The 23,358-nt window shown below is 49.1% G+C and overlaps 1 protein-coding gene across 1 annotated transcript in view; it reads right to left on the bottom strand.

Annotated features, from left to right (window-relative positions):
- The window catches only part of GABRA3 (gamma-aminobutyric acid type A receptor subunit alpha3), a 76,962-nt gene extending 54,901 nt beyond the window's left edge, over positions 1–22,061 (bottom strand). Inside the window, exons 1-4 of the mRNA XM_040614720.1 lie at positions 21,909–22,061; positions 21,709–21,824; positions 12,224–12,352; positions 7,766–7,887 (exon numbers count right to left, since the gene is read on the bottom strand). Coding sequence (XP_040470654.1) covers positions 7,766–7,887; positions 12,224–12,352; positions 21,709–21,824; positions 21,909–22,061 — 520 coding nt within the window. The remainder of the gene's footprint in view (positions 1–7,765; positions 7,888–12,223; positions 12,353–21,708; positions 21,825–21,908) is intronic.
- Positions 22,062–23,358: the final 1,297 nt, after the last annotated feature.

Here is a 23,358-nt window from a genome sequence, read left to right as displayed (position 1 = left end):
GAGAGGTCCCATCTGCAGCACGGCCATGCCCACACAATGCCTTCTGCAGTTAAAGACTACCTCTTTTGTATAAAAATCACATTCGCTTTCCTGATTTTCAAATTAATTATATGTTGCTTTTCCTTGCCAAAGTGGACTTAACGTTATTAACGTTACATGACAAAGAGAAGCTATCAGAAAGCTTCTCTCATAATGATGGTTAGATTGATCAGGAAAGATTTCATGCTTTTGTTCTTTAACCCTTCCTCACGCAAGCAAACAGGGCCCTTTTCTAGGAAAAGGCTTTCTCAAATTCTCAGGCAAGACAAGGTGCATCTCTCCAAAGGGAAGAGCTCTAATCTTTCAAGCACAAAAGCCTGTCATTCAATTCCCACGTGTGCACAGACCCTTTACAGAAAACACAACTTGTGGAAAGAAGAGTTTGCACCTTTATTTTTTGCAAGAAAGTGGCCTTAACTGGCTAAAGTGACATTCACAGCTCTCCAGGAGGCATGTCTTCGGGTGGGTAAGTAGGAATGTAGGACTGCAAAAATCTGATCTGGCCTGTATGAACACAAACTTCCTTGACAAGAATTCAGATGTGTGCAGTAAGTCTTGTGCACAGCTTCTGCCACCTTCCCCTTTGCAAATTGCTGTTGTTTAGTGGATTTTTTTAATGGTCATCAGATCCTTTCCTTGACAAAGTTTCTTGTACCAGAACTGATCCTTCCAAAAAAAAAAGGCACCTGAAATGACTTTTGCAATGTTGATATAGCATCTTGAAATTTCAGACACAATTTATTTTCACTCCAGTTATGAATCATTTCATCCACTGATTCAGTCTGAACTTTGTCATCAATAGGATTTTCCAGCAGGTTTTGGGGGAGGGAAGAAAAATCATATGCTTTTTTCCATGCCTGTTCTCATCACTTTGGTTTGAATTATGTTCTTCCAGAAGGTAAAGTGAACGGGGTGTCCTTTTCTCACAATACAAATTACACATTAAAAATTCTCTCTAGGCTATACTGTATGCTATATGGACAACTGCCAGTAGTCCACAAAGACTTTTTTTTTTTTTTAAATAAACATTAGGTGTATATCCTTCAGAGGCAGATTTTTAAAGTAAGCTACAGGTTAGTACACACAGACAAAGAAATCATTACATGAAATTCCTGCCCCACCAGACTTGCTGAGAGCTTTGCCATTTACTTCAGCGGGGTGAGAATTTCACTCTGACTTTTAACAGTATTTAGTTAAGGGACCCTGCACGGTTTAGCCTCATAGTTTTGCATCAACTCACTCCCCAAAGCCCCGTGCATCTCCCAGAGCCTCACAAACATTCCAATATTTTTATTTAATCAAACAATAAGCTTTAAATAAATGAAACAGCACTAATGAGCCAACAGGTCTGAATCAGCAGCATTAATCCCCCCACCACAGGGGGCCTGGGTAGATATTTGATTGCTTCTTCCAGATGGAACTGGGCTGAAATTCACCACCAACATGATCAACGACTTTGCCTCATCAGACTTAATCAGTGCCTCTGTATAGGTACATGAACTGCTGCAAATGTTTTATCCTTTCACTCAACGAATAAAGTAACTGCTGTTTCCTCAATATTTGACCAGTTGGTTCACCACCAGCTTCCCAGAATAAACCAATTAAAGTTGTTTTTAAACTCTACAATACCTAATAAAAAAAAATCCTTATTTCACAATCCATATCAAAGACACATTATAAATCCTTTACAGAGGACTAAACGAATGGAAATTTCTAATAAACGAGTAGCAGCCATAGTCCAACAGATCAATAAAGACATCTTTGCAAGCAGTTTATAGCCATCTATAACATCATCTACTAATGTTCTTAAAACCATCTAACACATGTTTAACATGCTTAAGCATCAGTTCCCCCCTTCCAAAGTCATTATAAACAAATAGCTGATCCCATCTCCAACACACACACCAGCTTCCCCTCAGGCAGGGATCAGCTGCTTAGCTTTTGCAGGGGTTCACTGCAGGTGTCTGATCTAGCACTGAAGCTCTGAGATGTTGCTCCAGTACAAATCACTGGGGTAAAAAATTCCTCCAAATGGATTCACTTTCCTAGAAAAATTTCTCACCCTTTGGGGAAAATCTTACTTCTTGCCTACATGCATGGATATATGGAGGGGTTAGCAGCTTGGGGCAGACTCCTCATTGGAACCACTGACAGCAAACGAAGGCATCACCTAAAAAAAGGCATACGAAGTAGTGCGAGTACCATCTTCCCATTCATAACCCCGGCAGCCTGGGGGCTTGGTTGCAGCCCCTCTGGAGAGCCCAGGAGCATGCAGCCCAGGGACAGCCTCGTCACTGGTCATCGACTTTGCCCACATGACTGCCCCATGGAGAGTGTGGCTGGGCAGGGACCTGCCACGGTGGTCCAGTCTTTCCTGGCACTGCAGGGACACAGGCAGACGCAAGATGCCCCCGAAGGATCTGGTGCTGACCTGAAGCCCAGGTGCCATTTCACACCAAAAGCTAGGAACTCCTTTTCACAGCGGGTTTCTGACCCCTGCAGAGTGTTTGTGATATCCCTGAAGCTTTGATACAGGCTTGTTGCCCTAAGCAAATTCGTAACTTATTTAAGAGACTTTCACCCTTAGGCATAGCTGTCAAACCCGCATTCGTCACTTGCCTTCTGATGTGTGCATGCCTTTTCACACAGAGCTCCCTCCCTCTGTACACCATGGGTTTAAACAGCAGCACAACTGGGAATTTCTGCATGAGAGAGGAGAGCATCAGGGCTGTGCAAATCCATGGCAAAGATGCCTCTGGAGAGCTGCACCCAAGGGGAAGACAACCTTTTTTTCAATTTGTTCACAGATCTTAACTTCAGAAGTTTGACGAGACAGAGCAGGGTCCCCGTTGCCCAGAAAGGTAAATAGAAGAAAACACTGTTCAGGCAATGCCTCAGCTTCAAATTAAAACTCATCAAGGAATCTCAGAAAAAGACAAAAATCTGAGATAAGACATGGATTTTTTCTAAGAAAGGATCAGATTCCTCCCTGGAGTATTCAGTACAAGGCATGAAGTCAGATCAGAGAGAAAAGATGAGAAGAGATGAGAAATTGGGAGAGGTGGAACATTAAGACAGAAAACCGGATTAAACACAGTCCTGAAACCCTGGAAATCATAACAAACCACAAAGGACCACTGGGTTTGTCATCTCATGTTTCTCTTGCACAAACAGATCTAGATAATGTTTATGACAAACTACAGGCAGCCTCATCACACACAGGTTGAAAAACTGCGGAAGAGTTCAAGGCCAGACCAAGTCTGGAATTGCTTTAATCCAGTTGCCTGTGTTTGCTGGTCCCACTAAACTCCATGCTCTGAAAACTTCAGTAGGCTGCTGACTCTCAACTGTCCAGAAGCACATCATGCAGACACAGCCCGGCAGGATGCTCACCGGCCAGCGTTCCCTCAGTGGGGCTGAGTCAGCCATCTGGGGACTCCAGAGACAGGTGGTACAAACTTGAAGGAAATAACATGAGATACCTTGTAAGCAATGCTGCATCTGAGAGGGATAACACCAATCGATCCTAGACTAGCTGTTTAACATGGTACAAATTACTTTTTAATTGCAATCGGAGAAACTGTCTTATCTGGAATGTTTACAGCCCATCTTTTAGAAAACTGAACAGCCTACTCGTTCTTTCTCTTCCTTAGGGAAAAATCTTTTCCTCCTTGGCATCCCCTGGAAAAGGTCAACAGTTTTCTGGAGTGCAGGCTTCCCAAAACCACCTGATACAGAGGCTTTGCTCACCACTGCTCCAGATGCCCCGTGGGTTCCTCATCCTTCTACCAAATAGCACCTCAGACACATTCCCAGCCCCCATGAAGCAGTCAATCTCTGGCTGAGCTGAAGAAATCCCTACCCCATTTTGCAAACAGCTACAGAAAGGTCACATGTTCCTCCTCCCTGAGCAGTAAGGTTCCCCCCAGTAGCTTTGTATTACCAAAGCTGTAAGGAAGGAAAAGGCTGGGGCAAGTCTGGAAACCTCCCCAGGCATTCACTAGATGGTTGTGGTCAGTTGCAGCGCAATAAACCGAACTTCACTGGTGAGGAAATAAGGCTGCAGGAGGTGCAGCTGCACAGGGACCATCACTGAACCTCAAACAACCCAGCCACCACATCCCCTCTCATGGTAACTGTGCTGGGCATCACGCTGGCCACGTAAGGATTGCAGAACTTCATTCACTCTTCACAGTAAGCAGCACAAGGATATACAGGGTATTTTTGTGCATCCTGCATTCCTGGAGGATCACTCACACTCCCATCGCTCACATCCCACTCCTTGAGCATCTCTTCTTTTTTGGGTGTACGATGTCTCTCCCTTTCTCAGCCAGTTCTACCTCTTTCCCATGGCCACATCTACTCCCTCCTACTCCTGCAAGCCAGGCAAACTCCAGGTTCAAAGCTGAGGCCTCTCCATGTGCCAGCTCTGCAGGGAGCCCCAGCAAAGAGAATTTGGGAGCTATAAATAGAGGCCCCTCACTGTAGCCCCCACAGGGCTGGGCAGAGGATCTGCGTGATTGCACAGCTCCAGACCAGGAGTGGAGGCCAGCGCTGTCCATAGAAACTCTCGGTGGGAGATTTTCTTATCCTACAAGGTTGGCCTTGACAACAGATGTCTCCATCCCCTCAGGGTCCATTTCTGTTCCTCTTCAGACTTAATAACCAATCTGCCTTGTGTTTTCCCAGGGGAAACACAGGTTATCTGCTAATAGTTCCTCTCCTTCCACACTCTGAGTCCTATAACATGATCTATTCATGCAGCTACCCCTTTCCCAAGCCCAGACTCTATTTCAGTGGTCATGGAGCCAAATGAAAGACTCAGCTTTGCCACTAAGAGCAAACCAGCCCCAACTCACCTGGCAGACACAGGCAGAAATCTCCTACCAGCCATGCAAGACTTCTCTGTGACACTAATGTTTGTGTCCCCAGTGCTATGGGGCATTCCTGCAGAATGAGGGGTCTGACAGCCACCCTCACCCCCACCTTCCCTCATCTAACCTAGCCTAGAGTATGCTCACAAACCTCTACGTGCTGTCAAGACTGCAAGGACTCCTCGCTGGAGAGAATGTGCTGAGCCACCTCTTGGGGACAGGAGCTGCAGCAAAGCACAGGGCCACCCTCGCCTGGAGCCTGGCTCTGCAGCACTGGGCACTCCCGAGCAGCTTCAGCACTGGTTTGCTTCAGTTTGTGTCTGCAGCATCCTGGTAGGAAGATGAGCTCTGGCATGGGAGCTATTAGAGTGGGTGGCAGCAGATGGTGGAAACAGAGGGGATAAGAAAATAAATACAAAGAGGCTATCTTGAGGGGAGAAGTCACCACATCGACACTCTGTTGCTTAAACAGTCTCTTTTCCCAAAGCCTAAACAAACATTGCTCGGTTGCCGGTGCACAAGGAGGCAGCTCTGCCGAAAGCAGAAGACAGGCACCGGGGCACACACAGCCCCAAGATGTGCTGCAGCCTTGCACCTCGCTCAGCCCTTTGTGCCCCAACCCAGTGTTTTCAGGGGGATCTGTCTCATGCAGAGCAGGGAAACCAAGGCCAAGAAGGGACCCCCTGTGTCCTGCTTCCTGGTTACCCACAGTTTAGGCCTGTCCGTCTTTCCGTTAGCTTGTGCATGGGCACAATACCACCACGTCTGCCCTTTCCATGGACACCAAAGCAGGACTGCATGGTGCTCTCACCTGACATCTTCAGAAAAGCAATATATTCCCGAGGAAAATGGGGAGAGCCAGTGCTGCTGGGTCTTAAAAGGACTGCCCATTGCTGCATCACAGGAAAACTAATGTACCTTGTAAGTCACTGAATCACCCAGCAGCACAGCCACTAATTTGAAGCAAAGCTATCCTTTTCAGAGATCTCACATAACCTTGGACAGCAGGAACCCAGTCTCTTGCTCACTACCACCCCAGGCTATTTGATTAACCCCTAAGTCTAGAGTCTGCAGCAGGACTATTTCTGCTTCTCTGGCCACCAGCACCGGTGGGAAAGTTATTTTCCTCCAGTGCTCTTCCTGATAAGCAGCCCTGACAGACTTCCAAAGAATAAAAGACCAGACTTGGGGAAAACAGATCCAGCAGTGGGGACAACTCATGTGCAGCCAAGAGCCCTTGTCAAAACCTCCCATCTGGGTCTGCGAGAGTGCTCCATGAGGGGAAATCAGAGGTGAAAGCAGTCTATAAACATGCAGTGTCTGGTTCAGGCAAAGGCAATGTATTATGCTAAGCACGTTATTAAAGGATCTAAAGCAACAGAGCAGAGATTCCAAGAAAGGTTTTAACTTCCCCAGCAAGGGGCTCCTGGGAGTCCTCTTGTTAATACTTTGCATGGGGTTGTCTGCAACCGAGCCCAAAGTGAACACAAATGCCTCCTCAGTCCCCTTTCAGAATTCATTTCAGTTAAATCAATACAGCCATCGGGGAGACTTGAGGAGGCAAAGCTATTAGTGGGACCGCAGTTAATTCTGGGGGAAAGAAACAAGCAACAAAAGCAATAAAACTGATGGATGGCTTATGCAGGCACAGTAACTCTTTCCTACCCAGGTACTGCAGCACGGCAGCCCATCAGAGTGGGGATGCTTACTGGAGAAACTCTTCTCCCCCAGATTTTGCATGGTCTCTGATTGGGATAAAAGTACTCCTGAACTGGTGCAGAGCAGAGAGCTGGCACAGAGGCAGGTGTGGGCTGGCAAGAGACAACGAGGCTGCTCTGAGGAATGGAGGGTGCAATTCCAGGCTATTATTATATCACTGGAGCCCCCATCAGCATGCAAGGGCTCAGGAAAGTTCATTCCCGACCTCCCTTGGCATCAGGACCTTCAGGGAACAGGGAAGCACATGGTGACTCCAGCTTTGTTTGGGAATTGTGGTCCAGCAGCACACCTCTGCAGCCAAGCAGGAAAGCTCAAAGCAGTGCAGAGACATCACCTCAGCAGCCCCTGTGGCACACAGTTGCTGGCACCTGACAGGGGTCATCTTCTTTGCCACAGGAATGCCCCTTGGCAACAATGTACCAAGAAACCACGTAGGCCCATGTCTCCCTCATCTCACCAAGCAAGCTCTCGTCTGTCTTCCCCACACATCTCCCCATTGCTTCTGCCTCCTTATACCATGATAAATGTATGCCATAAACGTTGGAAGGTGACTACCATAGTTTTGTTTTCTAAAGCACCTTAAACATCTGTAGGCGCTCGGAGAGGAACTCAGCAGCAGCATCTATAATGGCAGCAGTGTTAAAAGCAGCTCAGGGAACAGCAGAGCCCATCTGACAGCCCGGTGCCCAGACCAGCACACAGAGAAGAGCTTGCCAGGTGACAACTACCTAAGAAATAGAAGATATTGAGATAGAGACTCTGTAGGACAGCCCACTAACCAAAAAGCAACACCAATGCAAGTTGAAGGTCCTGCAAACTAGTAGTATCATCATTTCTGAAAACGCAATGCCTATAAAAGTAGCAGAAATAAATTTAATCATATTTGCTCCATCTACAGGCCTATCAATGTAATGTCATAGAAGACCACAGCAGTCAAAGACTTGCACCTCTCACCTTACAAAATATCAAACAAGATAGCACAGACCCAAAATGGGGAAACCAGCAACAGACTGACTCTGGCACTGATCCAGCCTCTCTTCCTGGCAGCACCAGACTTATTAAAGTGATCAGTGCAGACTGTCATTTCTAAAGCTACACAGCTGTGGAAAACAACATCTCTCCACCCAACTGACCTCCAAGTCCAGGTCTCAGGCGGTTGTCATATCCATCCAACAGCCTGTCCAGGATGCGGGTGAAAATGGTGATGTTATCTTTGCTGTCATCAACGACGTCTGAGACATGCTTCTGAGAAAGCCTGGCATGCAGGGGGGACAAAAGAGAAAAAAACACCATCAGAAGAGAAACCTACTCTTTACACACTGTGACCAGTTACTGGAAATGAAGGGGTGGTTGGCTCATGCTCCAGCCTGTGCTGCAGTGGGCTCTGAACTGCAAGACCAGGTACGCCCATTAAGGTCATGTGCTTGCAGGATTCCCCACAGGGCATCTCAAATCAACTCCCCTCTGGCCTCTGTCACTGCAACCCTCACCACGGAAGCTGAGGCATCCCTGCTGCCCCATCCCCACCTTTCCATGCTGAGGGTCAGTGGCACCATGGGTAGTGGTTTAGGAGCCCTGGTTTTGGGGGAAGCCTTCCGCTGCCCCAGCATCCTTCGCCTGTCCCTAAGAAAGGGCAGTTTACAAACAGAGGCAGCGGGTACCTTAGTTACTCAAGTGCCAGTATCTTCTTGTAGGCAGCATGGAAGAAATTATGCCAGTTATTTGCCATATAGAGCCATTCCCAAATTCTCTGCTGGGAAGAGGGAAGGGAGGTAGAAAAGCAGGAATTCAGCAAAGCAGGCTTGAAGCCTGAGTCCATCACTAAAACTTTTTGTGAACCATTTGTTGAACTTTCCCTGTTTATAAAACCAAATGAGTTTTCACATTCCTATCTCTGCTCAACACAAGAAGCCTGGAGGCCCCCAAATAAGATTATTTCCTCAGGGCAATTTCTGCCCCAAGTGGCAGTAAATTTCTCAAAGTTCATCTCACCAAACAAAATCTTCAATGTACTTTTGCAAGCCCAAGGGGCTCAAATAACACCTTTGAATTTTGTGTCTCCCTTTCAATCAACAGAAAAAGAGCCGGTGCATCCTTCTGAAATTGGCTGTCTCTAAAAGAGACTTCAGACAACACCAAGTACCAGTGCTATAGCTCCACGCACAGCTTTCCCCAGCAGAAAGAGCTGTTAGGACCAAAACAAACGAAAAGGCAGAAGATTAAGTAACAGCAAACCTAAAGAAAAATCTATAGAGATGCATAGGTTGTAAGGAAGATGGAAGGGGAAATAAGAGAGACACCAATGAGGCCAAAATAATATTAAGCAGCACAGACAGGCAGCAGGATGGCTGAGGAAGCCCAGCCAAGCAATGGGAGAAAAGGCTGCTGGAGCAGAGGGATCCTCAGCAGCGCTACCAGGAGCCCCTCAGAAATGGGAGGGCCCTTACTGGCAGATCAGCTCCGTGCCACTAATCAGAGAGGTAAGTGACTGGGGAGCATTGCCCAGACGAAGGCCACGAATGCAGCAAACTACAGGGACATTGGTGATGCAACATGTGGGTGCAATTACCAGGGAGGGGACCCGTGTCCTTCTGAAGCAGGGTCCCACTCCCCACAGCTGGGGGAAAAGAAGTCCCTAAATTTTGCTTTCAAACACTTCTGCCCCTTTCCTTCTCCTCCCTAGTAACATTTTCTTTTGCTCCAGTTGATGTGTGCAGCCCCTGTTTTAAGCATGCATCAGGAAGTAATTGGGGGGAAAAAGATCTGAGAGAGGAACATAATTTAAAGAGTTCAAAGCTTAATCCTGCTGTATCCCATCTGGTTAGACTAGTTACCCCTGACATGGTCCATTTGTAAATACCCTGTGAAGGGTCAGTAGGGTGACAAGTAGCAGAACTGGCTAGGAGTTTTCTATCAAAATCCTCTCCCAACAGAAAACCCAGCTTCTGTAAGATAAAAGAAGAGCAGAAAGTATTTTCTAGCAAAAGAAGAAAAACTGAGAGCAGGGTACGGGTATTTTTAGAGTCAGGCTGAATCAATACTATTTAGCATGCAGCAGCTAATTGAAATATTCCATTTTTGGCAATTTTGACATTAATTTGTGTTGGCATCAATGACCAAACACTCCGGGAAATTGCATTCAAGTGCTTGAGGTTTGTTTCTCCAGGGATCGGATGCCACCTCTCACAGAGCTGCTCGGCCTCCAGTTTTTATCAAACCAATATTTGCTATCATGGGAGAAGTGGTCAAGCCAGGAAGTTCAGCCTACAAGAGCCCAACAAGAGTAATAAAGTGCTTAAATTGGAGTTCCCATAGGGCATGGGGGTGAGGCATGGTCAGGAAAACACTTGTCCCAGCCCTAATTCAACTTGTCAGATCCAAAACATCAAAACACCATTGATATTATAAACTGCATCACAGCCTTCAAGACTTTCCATTCGAATCAAAACACTGGTTTTGGCTTTTCATCTGGACCTGAAATATTTGAAATAGCTGAACTCCCTACCGGGAAGCAGAATTTTGAGGAATTTAACAAATGTCTACTGTAATTAGTAAGATTTCAATTGTACCAGCTTTCAATAGATGTCATGGTTAAAAGCAATCTGTACCAGTGTCTGCTGATGGGTATATAACCATCTATAACTTATGAATAGCTAGCATGCTCATGAAAGCTCATTCATTAATGTTTTATAAGCTATCTTTAAAAATTACCCGTAATATAAAGAGTGAGAGGACAGATTTTTGTGAAGGAACTCCTGGCGGAGGCTCAGCAGTGATAGAAAAAATGAGTTTACAAATTTCAAAGCCATTTTACTTAGCCTGACATTTGAGGTTTCGACTTCAATATGAGCAGCGTGGGATTCACTCAGGAGGTGCTGGGGAAAAAGCAGCGCATGCAGGGCGAGGGAAAGGTGCAGGCAGGGAAGAGCCAGCAGCACCTCTGCCTGGTGCCTGATTTGGGCTAATTCCCCAACCCAGCCCAGGTCTGGGCAGGCATACCTAGCCTTAACATAAAGCTAAAGCTGCCCTTTAGCAAGGCATAAGGGAACTGCAAAGAGGTATGAGGATCGTGGTTTTAAAATAACTAGAAGCCCTCAGGCAGGGAAGACAACTTTACAGCAAATTTAATTAGGATGGGCTTGAGAAAAAGTCATTAGCTTGCCACCCGTTCCCCGTGCACATGCTCTCTGGAGAGCTGGCTGCCACATCAGCACGCTAACCTCCAAACAAGGGTCCCCCACATGCAATTTAGGAAACAAATCCTCCTGTGGACCAGAGCAATACCCACGTGGCAGGTGGCAAAGGAGCAGCAGCGGTGGCAGCAGCGTCAGTGAATATATGATGGAGAGCAAAAGGGCAGTGGTGGGGAAGGAAGAGGCAGGGCTGCAGGCACGGGGGCTGCTGACACCACCCCCACCCCCCCACCAGCTGGCATGGGGACGGGGACCCAGCCCCAGCAGGCTGGAGGGGAAGGCGAGAGGCCAGTGCCTGGGGTGCCTGTGCCCATGCAGGGAGGCAGGGGCAGTCAGCTGTACATCCATAGGAGGGTCAGCATCTACATGTCAGGGCATGCTCGGGGTGCATTTGCTTATGCAAAGTTAGATCCAAGCAGGTGAAGTGACGTGGGCAGGACAGGGTAGGAGTGTGCAGCAGGGCAACTCGCTGCACGCAGAGGCGTGCATGAGTGAAGCAGGAGTGACAGCACTGACATCTTTTCATGCATGAAAATCATTGATAGCTGCAGGACTCGCAACTCAACAGATAGCATTTCAGTGTCCGTACCTGGCACTCTAAAGGTTTTCCTAAATTTTTTATAGAAGTCATGTATTATTTGCATTTCTCTCCCTCTGCACAGAGCTCCTCCCTCCTTGCGGCTGGCAGGCAGCGCTGGGGGTGTCTCTGCTCCCTTCTTCGAAGGGCTCTCGGAGCTCACCGAGCTTCAGCACAGGCTCCAGCCAGATGCAGAGGAGGGCTGCAGAGCCTGTCATGGACTAACAGGCTTTCGTCTTCTCCTGACAGCTCCCAGAAGCTGGGAAGGCGAGGCTGGTGGCAGTGCTCTCTGTGCTGGGGCAGCCCGAGCCTACATGCCCAGGGACACCAGCCCAGGCAGAGGGCGAGCAGCATGCCCAGCCAGAGCCCCCCTGCTGCAGCAGATAGGTGTGCTGCTCGCGGGTCGTTATACCATAAACAGCTACACAGCCAAAGCAGTTTCATTTTCTCTTCTTTAAAAGAGTATTAAAAAATTAAAGCAGGGGGAGTCTCTCTTCCAGGTTAAAACTCATCCAAGCCAAGTCCTTGCCCAGAGTGAATTGTGCAGAGGTCAAATCTGAAAATTGGTTTCGTTGCAAAAAATGCTGACAACTGTCCTTAGTGAGAGCACCTCAGATAATGCTAATGTAATCAGTCAGTTCAGCCTGAATAGTCCTTAGGTGAAAGGCATGGGGACAGTGACAAGGGGAGGGTCAAACACAGCAGAGATGCTTTTTAGTGCTTTGCCCTGGATTACTTCACACAGGTACTGGCCCCGGGATACTTAAGCACAGCAAGAGAACTGCAGCCTTAGCCAACAGCCTCAGCGCTCACCACCTTACCCAGCATCAGCAGGGACAGCCAAAACCAGGACTAGGACTCCAAGGCTAACAAGAGAGAGCGACCCTGTTCCCGGGATCCTCAGCGCCATGGCGTCAGCACGTGGCGACCAGCAAGCAAGCCTCCAAAACCTGCCAGGGTGGGCACAGAGGGAAAGGAAAGAAGAGAAAAGACATTTTACTTACTAGGAGAGAAGCAATCCACTTAGTTCAGTTTTTCCTAGCAGTTCATCCATGTTAGCCAGCAGTCAGTATTGCTGGGGGTCTGTATTTGAAGCCCCAGAGGACCCCCCGCAGGGACCCAGAGGACCCAGATCCTGTGCAGCACTGCTGGCCCAGGGGATGTGGCAGCACAGGATCAGAGCCAAGCATGTACATACACATACAAACTCTCACCCCATCTTCACAGTCTGTCCGGCAGCTCCCCAAGTGCTTCAGCATCTTGCAGCAACTGGTTCTTTCAGCTATCGCTCCCTCCTCTTCCTCACTCTGTACTCTCAGTCATTGCCTTCCCCTTGCAGCAGCTCCCAGTTCCCCTACTACCTGTGCTGCCCTGGGGACACCCACACAGCAGAACCAGTTGCAAAGTCTCAAGACCCATTTTTTCCAAACGTCTTTTTCTGGACAGTTAGGTCCTCATTTAATTCTGGTAATGACACTGCCAGAAATTACTAAATTTGAGCACTGAGGCCCAAGGTAATGGGAGTGTTTGTCTGTACCTCACTTAGCGTGCTTAGATTTTTCATTAATGCTCAGTTTTATTTTTATTGTGATGTTATTGCACATTTAACTGTTTTCCCCTTTTATGTATCTCATTATGCTGATGCACCTTGGACGGCCTGTATAAATACAGCTTGTTGTGACGTCTCCACAGCCTGATGCCTCATGTGTGGCGCACACAGGATTCAGCCCAGCAGAAGCTCAGCACACACAGCAGCTAGGCAGAACCGGCCAGTGTGATATGGCTATCCAGAGTCATAAAGGTAGGCTCGCTTCAATCGCAGCCTGCAGAAACCAGGGCAAGATGTTGTTGCCAGCCAAACCTGACCTCTGGATTTCCCCACCTAATGGGCACTAACATTGCAGAGCCTTGGGCAGCTCCTTTCAGCACTGAAGGAGATGCTGGCTTGAAAGCCAAACCATACCACCTGAATGGAATTTCTCAGCTCGTGGGGGGTGCCCCAGGATGAAGGGGGCAGGTGAGCTATGCAAGTGCTACCAGTGAGTTTCTGCACGCCACACAGGAGACTGGAACCCCCAGCAGAAATTCCATGCAGAGAGAGCAGGCAGCTCAGTCAAGCAGGATGGAAACACCTAGAGATCACGTATATCATGTATGTGCAGCGATGTGTATCTGGCTCCCTCTGCCACAGACGACTGGAAGAGGAGAAGGGGCACAAGGCCAGGCTGGGTTGTGCGATACCCCACAATTCTGCATTTATCTGCCCTGCTCACCCTGCAATATTTTGACCCTACACAGTCTTCCAGGGTGCTGTGCCTGATCCTTGCCTTTTAGCTTAGTAGAGCTCTAGGAGGACATGAGCTGTCACACAGGCAGAAGGTAAGAGCCAGACACTACAAGTCCTTATCCACCCACGTCAGCTTTTGTTCTGGCAGGATATTCACTAATAGCAGACACAGGGGAAAAAATAGCACAGGGTCCTAGCATTGCCTTTCATAAAGCATACTTAAGACACGTGTTACCTTTATCTTCCTCCTCATCACTCAAAATCTTTGCAGATTATCAGTGCATGGATTAATTTTGTGCATGTAAGCATTTGCCAGCCTTATTTAATTAGGATGCTACCTAGGGAAGTGCAGCCTTCACACCAGAGGAGCACAGGCTTACCGGAGGCTGCAGGAGCCTTCTGGCATGTGCACATCTACACCTCTGGTGAGGCAAACTCTGGTTTGGGATAGCTCCTCTGGCTCCTGCCACCCTCCAGCTGAGAAGGGACACAGTCTTGGAAGTTCAAGTAGTTGCTGATGAAGCACAAATTAAGAGGCTGAACATCTGTTCTGTGGGAAATTCCAACAGTTAGGGGACTCTCATTCCAAATTGCAACAAGGACAGCTGAAACATCGATGTTTCTTACAAGGCAAATTCAAAACTCCTTCAATTAGCAGCTCCTCAACATATTTCCTTTTAACTTTTCCCTTTCATTTCACTTAAACTTGCATATTATACAATAGGATTTTACTGATGTTTTTATTCTAAGGCAATTTCAAACACCAGCCAAAAGCAAAAAACAACATTGCCTCTTCCCCTTCCCACACCACCATCAAAAAACTTCATTGAAAGCAATACTTTCCCATTCAACTGCTGATATCAATAAATGGTTTGTTTTGTCAGAATTTGAACTGCCATCAGTTTTTGACCAGGGATATCCACACAAACGAGGACCCTTTGGTTTTGCAGCAGGTGCCTCCTTGCTCTGCAGGAACTGTTCTGACTCTAGAACATTTTGGACCATTTTTATTAGATTTGGTGAGACCGTGGGTGGGGGAGATGAGGCACCAAAGGTGGGACAGAGCAGCTGAAGAAAAAAGAAACAGAAAATGGGGCAGCAAGGTAATTCAGAAAGATGTAAGATGAGGAACAGTGACAAAATCCAGAAGCACTTACACCTTCCATGTAGGCAGGCATGAGACATGTGTCTCTCTCTGTGCCAAGAAGCTCTAAACTGCATTTCCACCAAACCTTGTTCATATACTTTTCCTTCAATATTACACAGAGAAGAAGGACTAATCTTCTACTTTGGATAGTTCTGTTGAGGAAGGTGCTAGCCAAGGATAACAGGGCTGCTTGAATAAAGTTAAATACATGCACAAGTCTCATTTTAAGCATCAGAACCAGTTCTATATACCTGCACTGGGAGAAAAATCACTGTTGTCCAAGTGATTACCTTGCCAGCCATGGCTCAGTTTGCTGGCACAGAGAACGCCTTCCAAATAGGGTGTGAGAGTAGATGGACTGCGGGTTTGCTGTGGCTGCGTTTATGAACTCGGAAAGGACAACACAGCATTGAAAATAGCTTGGCACTGTTTTCTACCACTTTCCTTTGGTGCTTGAATTGTATTTTTCCTGGGGAGCTGGATAGAAGAGGCTGCATGGTATTTTCCTTGTTCTTTTTCTCTGTTAAAATTGAGAGATGGATTGAGAAGCAGACCTGGTCCTGAGGATTGTGGCTGACCTTCCCGATTAACACAGGGGCTTTGACTGTTGGTTAAAGTAGTAGCCTTGGTGACATTGAGCCAGGGCTGGTCAGGCATTGCTGGGGGAGCAGCAGAAGGAACAGCCTTCCAGTGCCGGTGCTCATCACCCTCTTGCCAGCCAGGAAACACATTTCTGGAGGATGCAAGGAGGCTTTTGCAGAAGACATTTCACCATTCATACCTTAAGGAATCTTCCAAAGTTTTTCATAGCCAAAGCCTAGTCTGGTCCCCACAGCACAACAGCTCTCAGCATCCTCTCCCCTTTCCCAAGGCTCTTACTAGTCCAGGCCCAGCACAGGGACACACAGAACCTCACCCAGTGCAAGTGCTTTATAAGCCAAATAGCTACTGGCCACACAGCCTCTCTAATAACAAGATTTCTGGCCTCGCAGGTTTGTAAAACCAGTCCTGGTTTCAAGACTCCAGTAATTGAGCTCCTCAGATTTTAGCATGAAAGTCACTCTTGCAGAGGACTGCCTGCCCCGCCGCAGCTACTGCTTGTGGCAGGGCAGGCAGGCAGGGGGGCCTTGGTGTGCAGCACCATCTCGAGCGAAGGAATGCAAACACCCACGAGTATGCCTCAGGAAAAGAAATGCTGAGGCTCCTCCATCCCAAACTGGTGCTGTCCTTGCAGAAGGTACTCGAATAAAGTGCTATTCATTTGTCACTTCCCACTCAGGAAGGCTCTGAAACAGTCAATGTCTTGATCTGAATACCTACAGGAATCCCTGATCCTCTGGGAAGGGGAGGGAGGATGCAGGCAACTTGCAGTTAACTGCATGTAACCGAGTGAGGGTTTAGGAATGTTAATTGGATGGTAGTTGTCTCAAAGAAGGAAAAACCCCAAAACCTCTTACTAGGTCTTGCTGAAAGGAAACTGCATAGTATCTGTGAAGAAAAAAAGCAGAATGCAAAGATTTCTAAGCTCAGAAAACTTATCTAGATTGACCCCTCTTTCACATAAGTTAAAGAAAATCACACTATAGCATCTGGTTCTTGTCTATGGCTATGCAAGATGGAGCCTATAGGGACTGTACATGTTCAAAGCAGCTCTGCACTTTCTTCCTCCATCTGTCCATTGCTCATTTCCTAATGGCACAGTTAGCAAACGCATTCGCTGCTAATTCTGCAGTTGCTGGTAACCTCCACAGCTGAATCAAATGCAGATTTTCTAAGGAGTCCTGCTAACACTTTGCAGCTGGAATCCAGCATTACTTGAAGTTTACAGTTCTGTGCACTCTGGAGTTTGGCAGGTGTCTTTATAACCACATACCTAAAGGCATCATAAGCATACCCACTCCTCTCCAACACATGCAGTCTGTCCAATCTCCACAGCATCATGGCATAACAACACTCCTGAGAAATACAGCCTTCCTATTGGATGTGCAGTTTTGGAATGAAGAACTGGAAAAGCTTCCTTCTCCCCAAGACAGCTCCAGCCCCTATTCCTGCTGAGGTGGGTTTGGGAACCAAGAAAGTGCTGATACCTTCCAGATCAGCAAGGTACCCTAGTACCATGTTAACATTGAATATATCTCCTGAGTTGGCGTACTGAGCCTGATCTTTTCAGAAATACTAATTCTAGAAACTATTAAATATTCTGAAATGCCTTCCTAGGAAGGAGTGATTAGCACAGGCTTACTGCTGACAAGGGAAAGACAGATAGAGCTCCAGCAGTAGAGACTGAAAGGTAAAGCCTGCAAAAAAATCTGGGAGAACAGCCCAGAGAGGGTGATACTGCAACCATCAGAAAGGGAATGAAGACAGAAAAGGCCCATAAACCCACCTGGGTGCATTTGTGGGAGTCACATCTGTATCTCTCCCAAATTACTGCCTCCCTGGAACGTGCACAGCCAAGGGAACAATCTGATTCACTTAGCAATAATCTCATCATGCAGGCAGCATTCATGAAGCAGCCCAAAGGACATATTTGCCCCATCACTGCACTCAGAGATGTGTACCTGCAGTGTCATTAGGTCAGCACACCCACGCGCCATGCACCTATACCAGTGGCATCAGCTGAAGGAGTGCTGAGCACTTACAGCTCCCACTCAGCCTGCAGCCCCCAGGACCTGCAGCTGCTCCACATCTTTGCCAAGTCAGGTATCTCAGGGAGGGGTATGCAATGAGGAGCTGATGCTGGGAAGCCAGCTGGAAAACAGACTGGGAAGTAGAGGCAGCCTCAGTCCAAAAGCCCAGATATAAGCACTTCCACTCAGGGAGAAAAGGGTGATCTAGACCCAAGCACATTCACCCACCTGCACACACAGTAGCACAACCAAGCACAGCACTATAGGTGACCTCACAACACCTGCATATTTACTCCCAAAGCCAGGTGCACTTGCACAGCACAAGCAGCTCCTTATTGCCCTTCCTCATTGCACTGGAGCCTCTGCAAAACAGGTCCTAGATATCAGGAGTCCTCTGACACCTCTCAAGGATTCCAAAATCATCCAGACTTCATGGGCTGTGCTCTGTCCAACCTTCCCCAGTCCTCTGTGAGCACACCAGCCTTGCGGCGATCACTGCTATGCCTCTTCTAGTGCTTCTTTGGGTAAAGCTCCAAGCTCTCTCTGCAGAGATGGACGGCCAGCAAGCACTCAGTGCAGCAGCAGCAGCAAGAAACACAGGCGATGCGCATGCTGCCCTGTGTCCCTGTTGGGGAGGTTTTGCTCCAGCTCTCAATCACTTCAGCTAGGAAGGAGGGACCCCTGGAATAAAACCATTCTTTAATTTGAGGGCAGGGGCAGCAATAAGCAGACAAGATTCATCTGGAAGCCTGGAAACGATAGAATAAGACACCGTGGTGTTTCACAAGACCTTGTCCTACTGGTTGTTTGTGTCCCTTTGTTCTGAAATGAGCTAACTGGGATGCACACATACACTGCACAACGCAGGCAGAGACACCCAAGCCAGCGCATACTGGAAGCAGTCCAGCACTGCCAGCATCACACCCTACCTGCACCAGCTAGCGCAGAGGAAGGCTCGGTTTGTTAGCCTGGACTGAGGTGAGTGCTCTGCTTCCATCACCTGAGAGAGCCCAGATTTCTCCAACTTGCCTCTCAGTTTAGCGCTGTTCTGTGCCGTACAGATGCTGCTGAAGGCCAGAAGCTACTACAGCATTCTATAGGAGTCAGCAAACAAGAAACAGGTAGCAGTACCTCCACCTACCTGAATGAAACTTGCTGTTTACCAGCTACTTAGGGAAACAATGTTGTCTCACAGCAAGAGGCACATGGCAGAGGAACCACACAGTCCTCAACTCATGAGCATGAACATGTTTGAGCTTCCTTGCCCAAAAGGCCCACACTGGCTCATTCCCACAAACACATGCACTGCAGAAGCCAAAACCAACCTTCCCATGAATCTGCCACACACATAAAGTGCAAGGCACACGTGATGGTTACAGAATGTGTTATCTGCAGCTCTGCAAGAGATGGCAGCAGAATAGGACACTCGGAACCAGAAGCACAGGGCAAAGAAAATAAAAGTTCAGATCGACATGAAAATCTTGGGAGCAAGCCTTAAAGTGGATCTCTTCTGTAGAAAGGTGGTAATAGAGAAACAAGCTCTATGCCCAACTGCCAGCCCAGCTTTAATTTTTCAAAACGAGAAACTGCTTGACAGTTTTTCCTCATCAAAACAAAATTAATCCCAGTATCGCATCTTTCTACTCAAAAACACATCCAGAGGGACTGTAGAGTGATTCACACCCTCAACCGCTATGGGAAACCGTTTGCACTCAAAGTGTAACAAGCCAACACTGATTCACCCACATAATTACAGGCAGACACTGATTCACAGCTACTGCAACTGCAGACAGACTGACTCACAATCAAAGCAACTGCAGACAGACTCAGGCTCACAAGCACAACTGGAAATACAACCGTGCGGACAATATCCAGAGTCTGAAATCATATGTATGCACAAATCCTTGGAAAACTAGATAGCACCCTAACCAATGCAAACATGGCTAGCCAAGCCCTGCGCTTTTTGTTGGCACTTTTGACCTTCACCTCACAGCCATCTTTCCTCCACCAGTGGAACAATATCCATACCTCAGTAACTGTTCCTTCCCTGACAGCCCTCACACTTGCCAAGCACGGCTGTCAAAGCCTAAACCCAGAAGCAGAGCTGTATGATGCATATTCAGGCACATGATGCATACAGGCACAGTAAGTGTATATGGTGCAAGACATCAACATACATCCGCCCTGATACCATGTATCTGTGCACTGACTGTGCTGACTTAGTATTTCCAGAACGTAAGTAAATACAAGCCAAGTATAATACATTTAGCCCACGGGCAAAGGAGATGGCAAAAGACTCACCACTGGGCAAAAGCTTGAAAGGCAGGATTATTTACTACACTCTCTGGCTGGGTATGTAATTATGTCAGTGTTCAGCCTGGGTATTGTGCTACTTTTTGTTAAGAGTTGGCAGGAATACTCCGACTGAGATGAGGGGCTGGGCAGTTTCTCTAGTGTTGAGAGGAGCAGGCTGAAGAGGACAAGGTCTACTTAGAGAAAAAGCAACTGAGGTGAAAGGATGGATTAAGCACAAGAAAGATGAGAAGGAGAAGCTGAAAGTGAAGTGGGACAGGCGGCAGTCTACAGACAAAGAAGGAAGAGGAAAGGAGAAAGAACAGAAGGAGGAAAGGTGCATGATGCAGGCTTATGATAAGCTCCAGAAGCGAGGAAAAGCAGCAGCCTCCCAGTGCTGAGCATGTCTCGCAGCGGTGCAGACAATGCATCTGTGCTCTGAGCTCTGGTGCACACTGCAAACCAGGAGGAGATTCCAGGGGAAAGGACACACCCTCCAGCCAAGCATGTACCAAGGGGCCCAGGTGCAGCCGCAACCCCTCCAGCTGCTCAGAGCCCGCGGAAAAGAGCCGGAGCCTCGGGCTCGCGCACCGCTGCCTCTGTGCATGTGTGCGCGCGCATGCTGCAGGGCACCCAGCCACCACAGGCACAGGCTGAGGGGCAGGCTGGCAAACTCCACTAAAACAGCATTGCCTCAAAACAGCCTGAAATCCTTTATCCTCCAGGGTAAAGCGAAAGTTGAAAGACAGACTACAGAAACGGGAGAACTTGCCTGAACCACACGTAGCATCTTCTAGTTGTAGGCTGGACCTGCCTCACCACCTGTTATTTTTCTTCTTCACACTCCCCACACAGAAACTAAGAGGTGAGGCAGCAAACCTGCTACTGCCGTCAGAACAACTCAGGTGAGCAGCCACTCAGAGCTGCTCTTACCAGCTAGCCCACAACAGTGGGAGTCTCACCAAAGGGTCCCGGTTCTCCATTTCTGTCTGGGGACGCTGCTGCGTTTGCAGCCAGTCAGCAGCAGATTCAGAGGAGAGACCACAGATGCAATTGGCCGGGGAAATGAACTATTTGTTCAATTAGACTTCTCTTGTCCAGACGAGAATCGTTCTGGCAGCAGGCAGAGTGAGGAACAATGGGTAAGTGTTGCAGTGGGGACTGTCTAACGCTTAATGGCATTACGCTACTCCTTTTTAATGATCCATATCTCAGTCCTAGTAACTCAGGGGGGAGGAGGAAAGATCTGGAGCTCTTTTCCCTTTCTTCCCATATCAGCCTCGGAGACTGCAGTCCCCCAAACTCCTTTCCCTCCCCCCTTTCCTCCCCACCCCGCCACAGCATCAGGGCCCATTAGGCCTGGCTGCAGGATTCAGGGGGAAATTTGACTTTGCTTTACTACACCGCTCTCCCTGCGCAGCCCTTCCCCTGCATTCACCGTCCGGCTCTAGGAACGGGGCTCGGTATTGTCCTCGGCCAGACATTTTCCATCGCAGCCTCTCACACCTCTCCCCACTCTCCAGCCGACAGTGCCGGCGGGCAGGCTGGAGCTCCGGGGGTGCCCGGCGGGGGGCGGGGGGCACCCGGCACGGCTCAGGCAGCCGCTCGGCTCCGGAGCGACACGCTTCGGAGTTGCTGCGGGAGCGGAGCTGCTCCTACCCCCCGGCCGCCCTCCCGAGCCCCCCGCCCGGGGGATGCGAGCAGGGCAGAGCCCCCCTTCCCCCGCGGGGCCGCTGCTCCCCCTATTGTTCGCCGGCCCGTAGACAATAGCCGGGGGGCGGCGCAGCACCCGGAAGCCCCATCCCCGGCCGGGGTCCGCACTGCCCCCCGCGCCCCCCAGCCCCCGCCGGGGCGGTTGTCTGCCACCCGGCGCAGCCTCCGGGGAGGCGCGGAGCGGAGCCCCCGGGGGAGCAGGGACGCGAACGGCCGCCGCGCCCCGCACGCACTCACCGCGCCGCTGCCCCAGCGGGGGGCGGCCGGAGCCGCTCCGCTCCGCAGCGCTGCCCCGAGCCCCCCAGCCGGGGCTGCCAGCCGCCGCCTGCGCGCTCCTCCGGCCGCGGCGAGGGAGGGAGAGAGGGAGGGAAGGAAGCAGCATCCCCCCGCCTTCCTCCTCCTCCTCCTCCCTGCGCCCCGGAGGAGGGTTTACCCACCCGCTTTGTGCGGAGCTGCCCTCCCCGCAGCGCGCACGGCGGCGGCGGGTCGCTGCCGTCCTCCCTGCCCCGGGTCGGGACCAACCCCCCAGGCGATGCCCCGGGGCCCTCCGCCAAAGCCCGGCCTCCCAGCGCCGCGGCAGCCCCCGCCATCCTTTCCACGCAGGAGTACGAGCAGAGCAAGGCTGGCTGCTCCCAACGCCTACCTGTTGAAGGGGGGGAGCTCCCCAAGGCGCGGGTGCTCTGCAAGGAGGTGGCCAGCACCCCAAGGGATGCGCTGCGCCCCAGCTCCTGCCAACCTGCCTCCTCGCTGCAAGGCCTGGCCGAATCCCAGGTCTGCCGGCAGGGCAGGGAAGTTTAGCCCGCAACTTGGAATTGCCGAGGTTTAATACCGCAAAAAGATGGCACGCAGAGGAAAACAAATGCGGAGAAGGGAGGAGGAGGAGGAGGAGGAAGAGAGGTTAAAACGCAGCAAGGAGTAGGCAGTGAGAACGCGGACAGATTCAGCGTGGCAGTGCGGGGATCCCAGAGCAAGGGCGATGCGAGATGTGCTGGACAGAGCTGGCTGGGCTTTGGAGGTTTGGCGGAGCCACACGACAGTGAAGCTGGGAAGGCGAAAGCTGACAGTAAGGCACACTCAAAATATATTGTCCCTGCAGAGCTCTCCTTGTTAAACACGCACTGCAAGACTCAGCTGCAGCCGTGACTCCAAGGTACATAACCATTCCTCCATCACTGAGGATGCTAGATGAGGTAAAGAATCATAACTGCAGGCATCACTGACCACCCCAAATTTCCTCTAAAATACTCTTGGTTTTGAATACTTAAAATAACATGCAAACATACTTCAGGACAAGGGCCCTCAAGGCATGAGTGATTAAATCCAGTTTAACTGTCAGTTCTCTGTGTTTTCATATCAGAAAATGACCCAGATCTTGCTTCCAGGAGAAAGTTAGGGGCAATCACTGTTCTACCTTATTCCTACATACTACAGCCATCCTGACTTTGGTGAGACAGCAGCATTCATCATGACTTGTTTCTGGAGAGTAGGAAGGGAACATAGGCTCTCTGTCAAAGCAAAATTTCAGCTGTCTATGATCTGAGCATGGTCTTTACTAATCCAGATATGCAGACTTGTCAGACTTGTATCTGTTAGCAGCAGTACAAATGCCAGGAGAGTTCTGCTTTCCTCTGCTGGATAGGGGCCATGGGCAAGACCTGATGAGCCTCACTAGATCTAAAGACCAACATCTTTAGGAAAAACTGAGTTTAGTCCAACTCAGTGCCCACACAATCAAATCTGACATCTCTTAGACTAGAGGAGGAAGAGTCCTTAGGTGTTACTGCAACACTTGGCTCTCTTACAGGAACTCTATGGCTACCACAAACTGTGTGTAATCAAGACACGTTTCTCCAGCCCTCAACACCACACCCAACCCTAGCTGATGGA

Source organism: Falco naumanni, chromosome 14 (assembly GCF_017639655.2).
Source record: "Falco naumanni isolate bFalNau1 chromosome 14, bFalNau1.pat, whole genome shotgun sequence".
NCBI classification, from domain to species: domain Eukaryota; kingdom Metazoa; phylum Chordata; class Aves; order Falconiformes; family Falconidae; genus Falco; species Falco naumanni.
The sequence above is the reverse complement of the archived record's forward strand: the minus strand, read 5'-3'. Positions and strand labels throughout refer to the sequence as shown.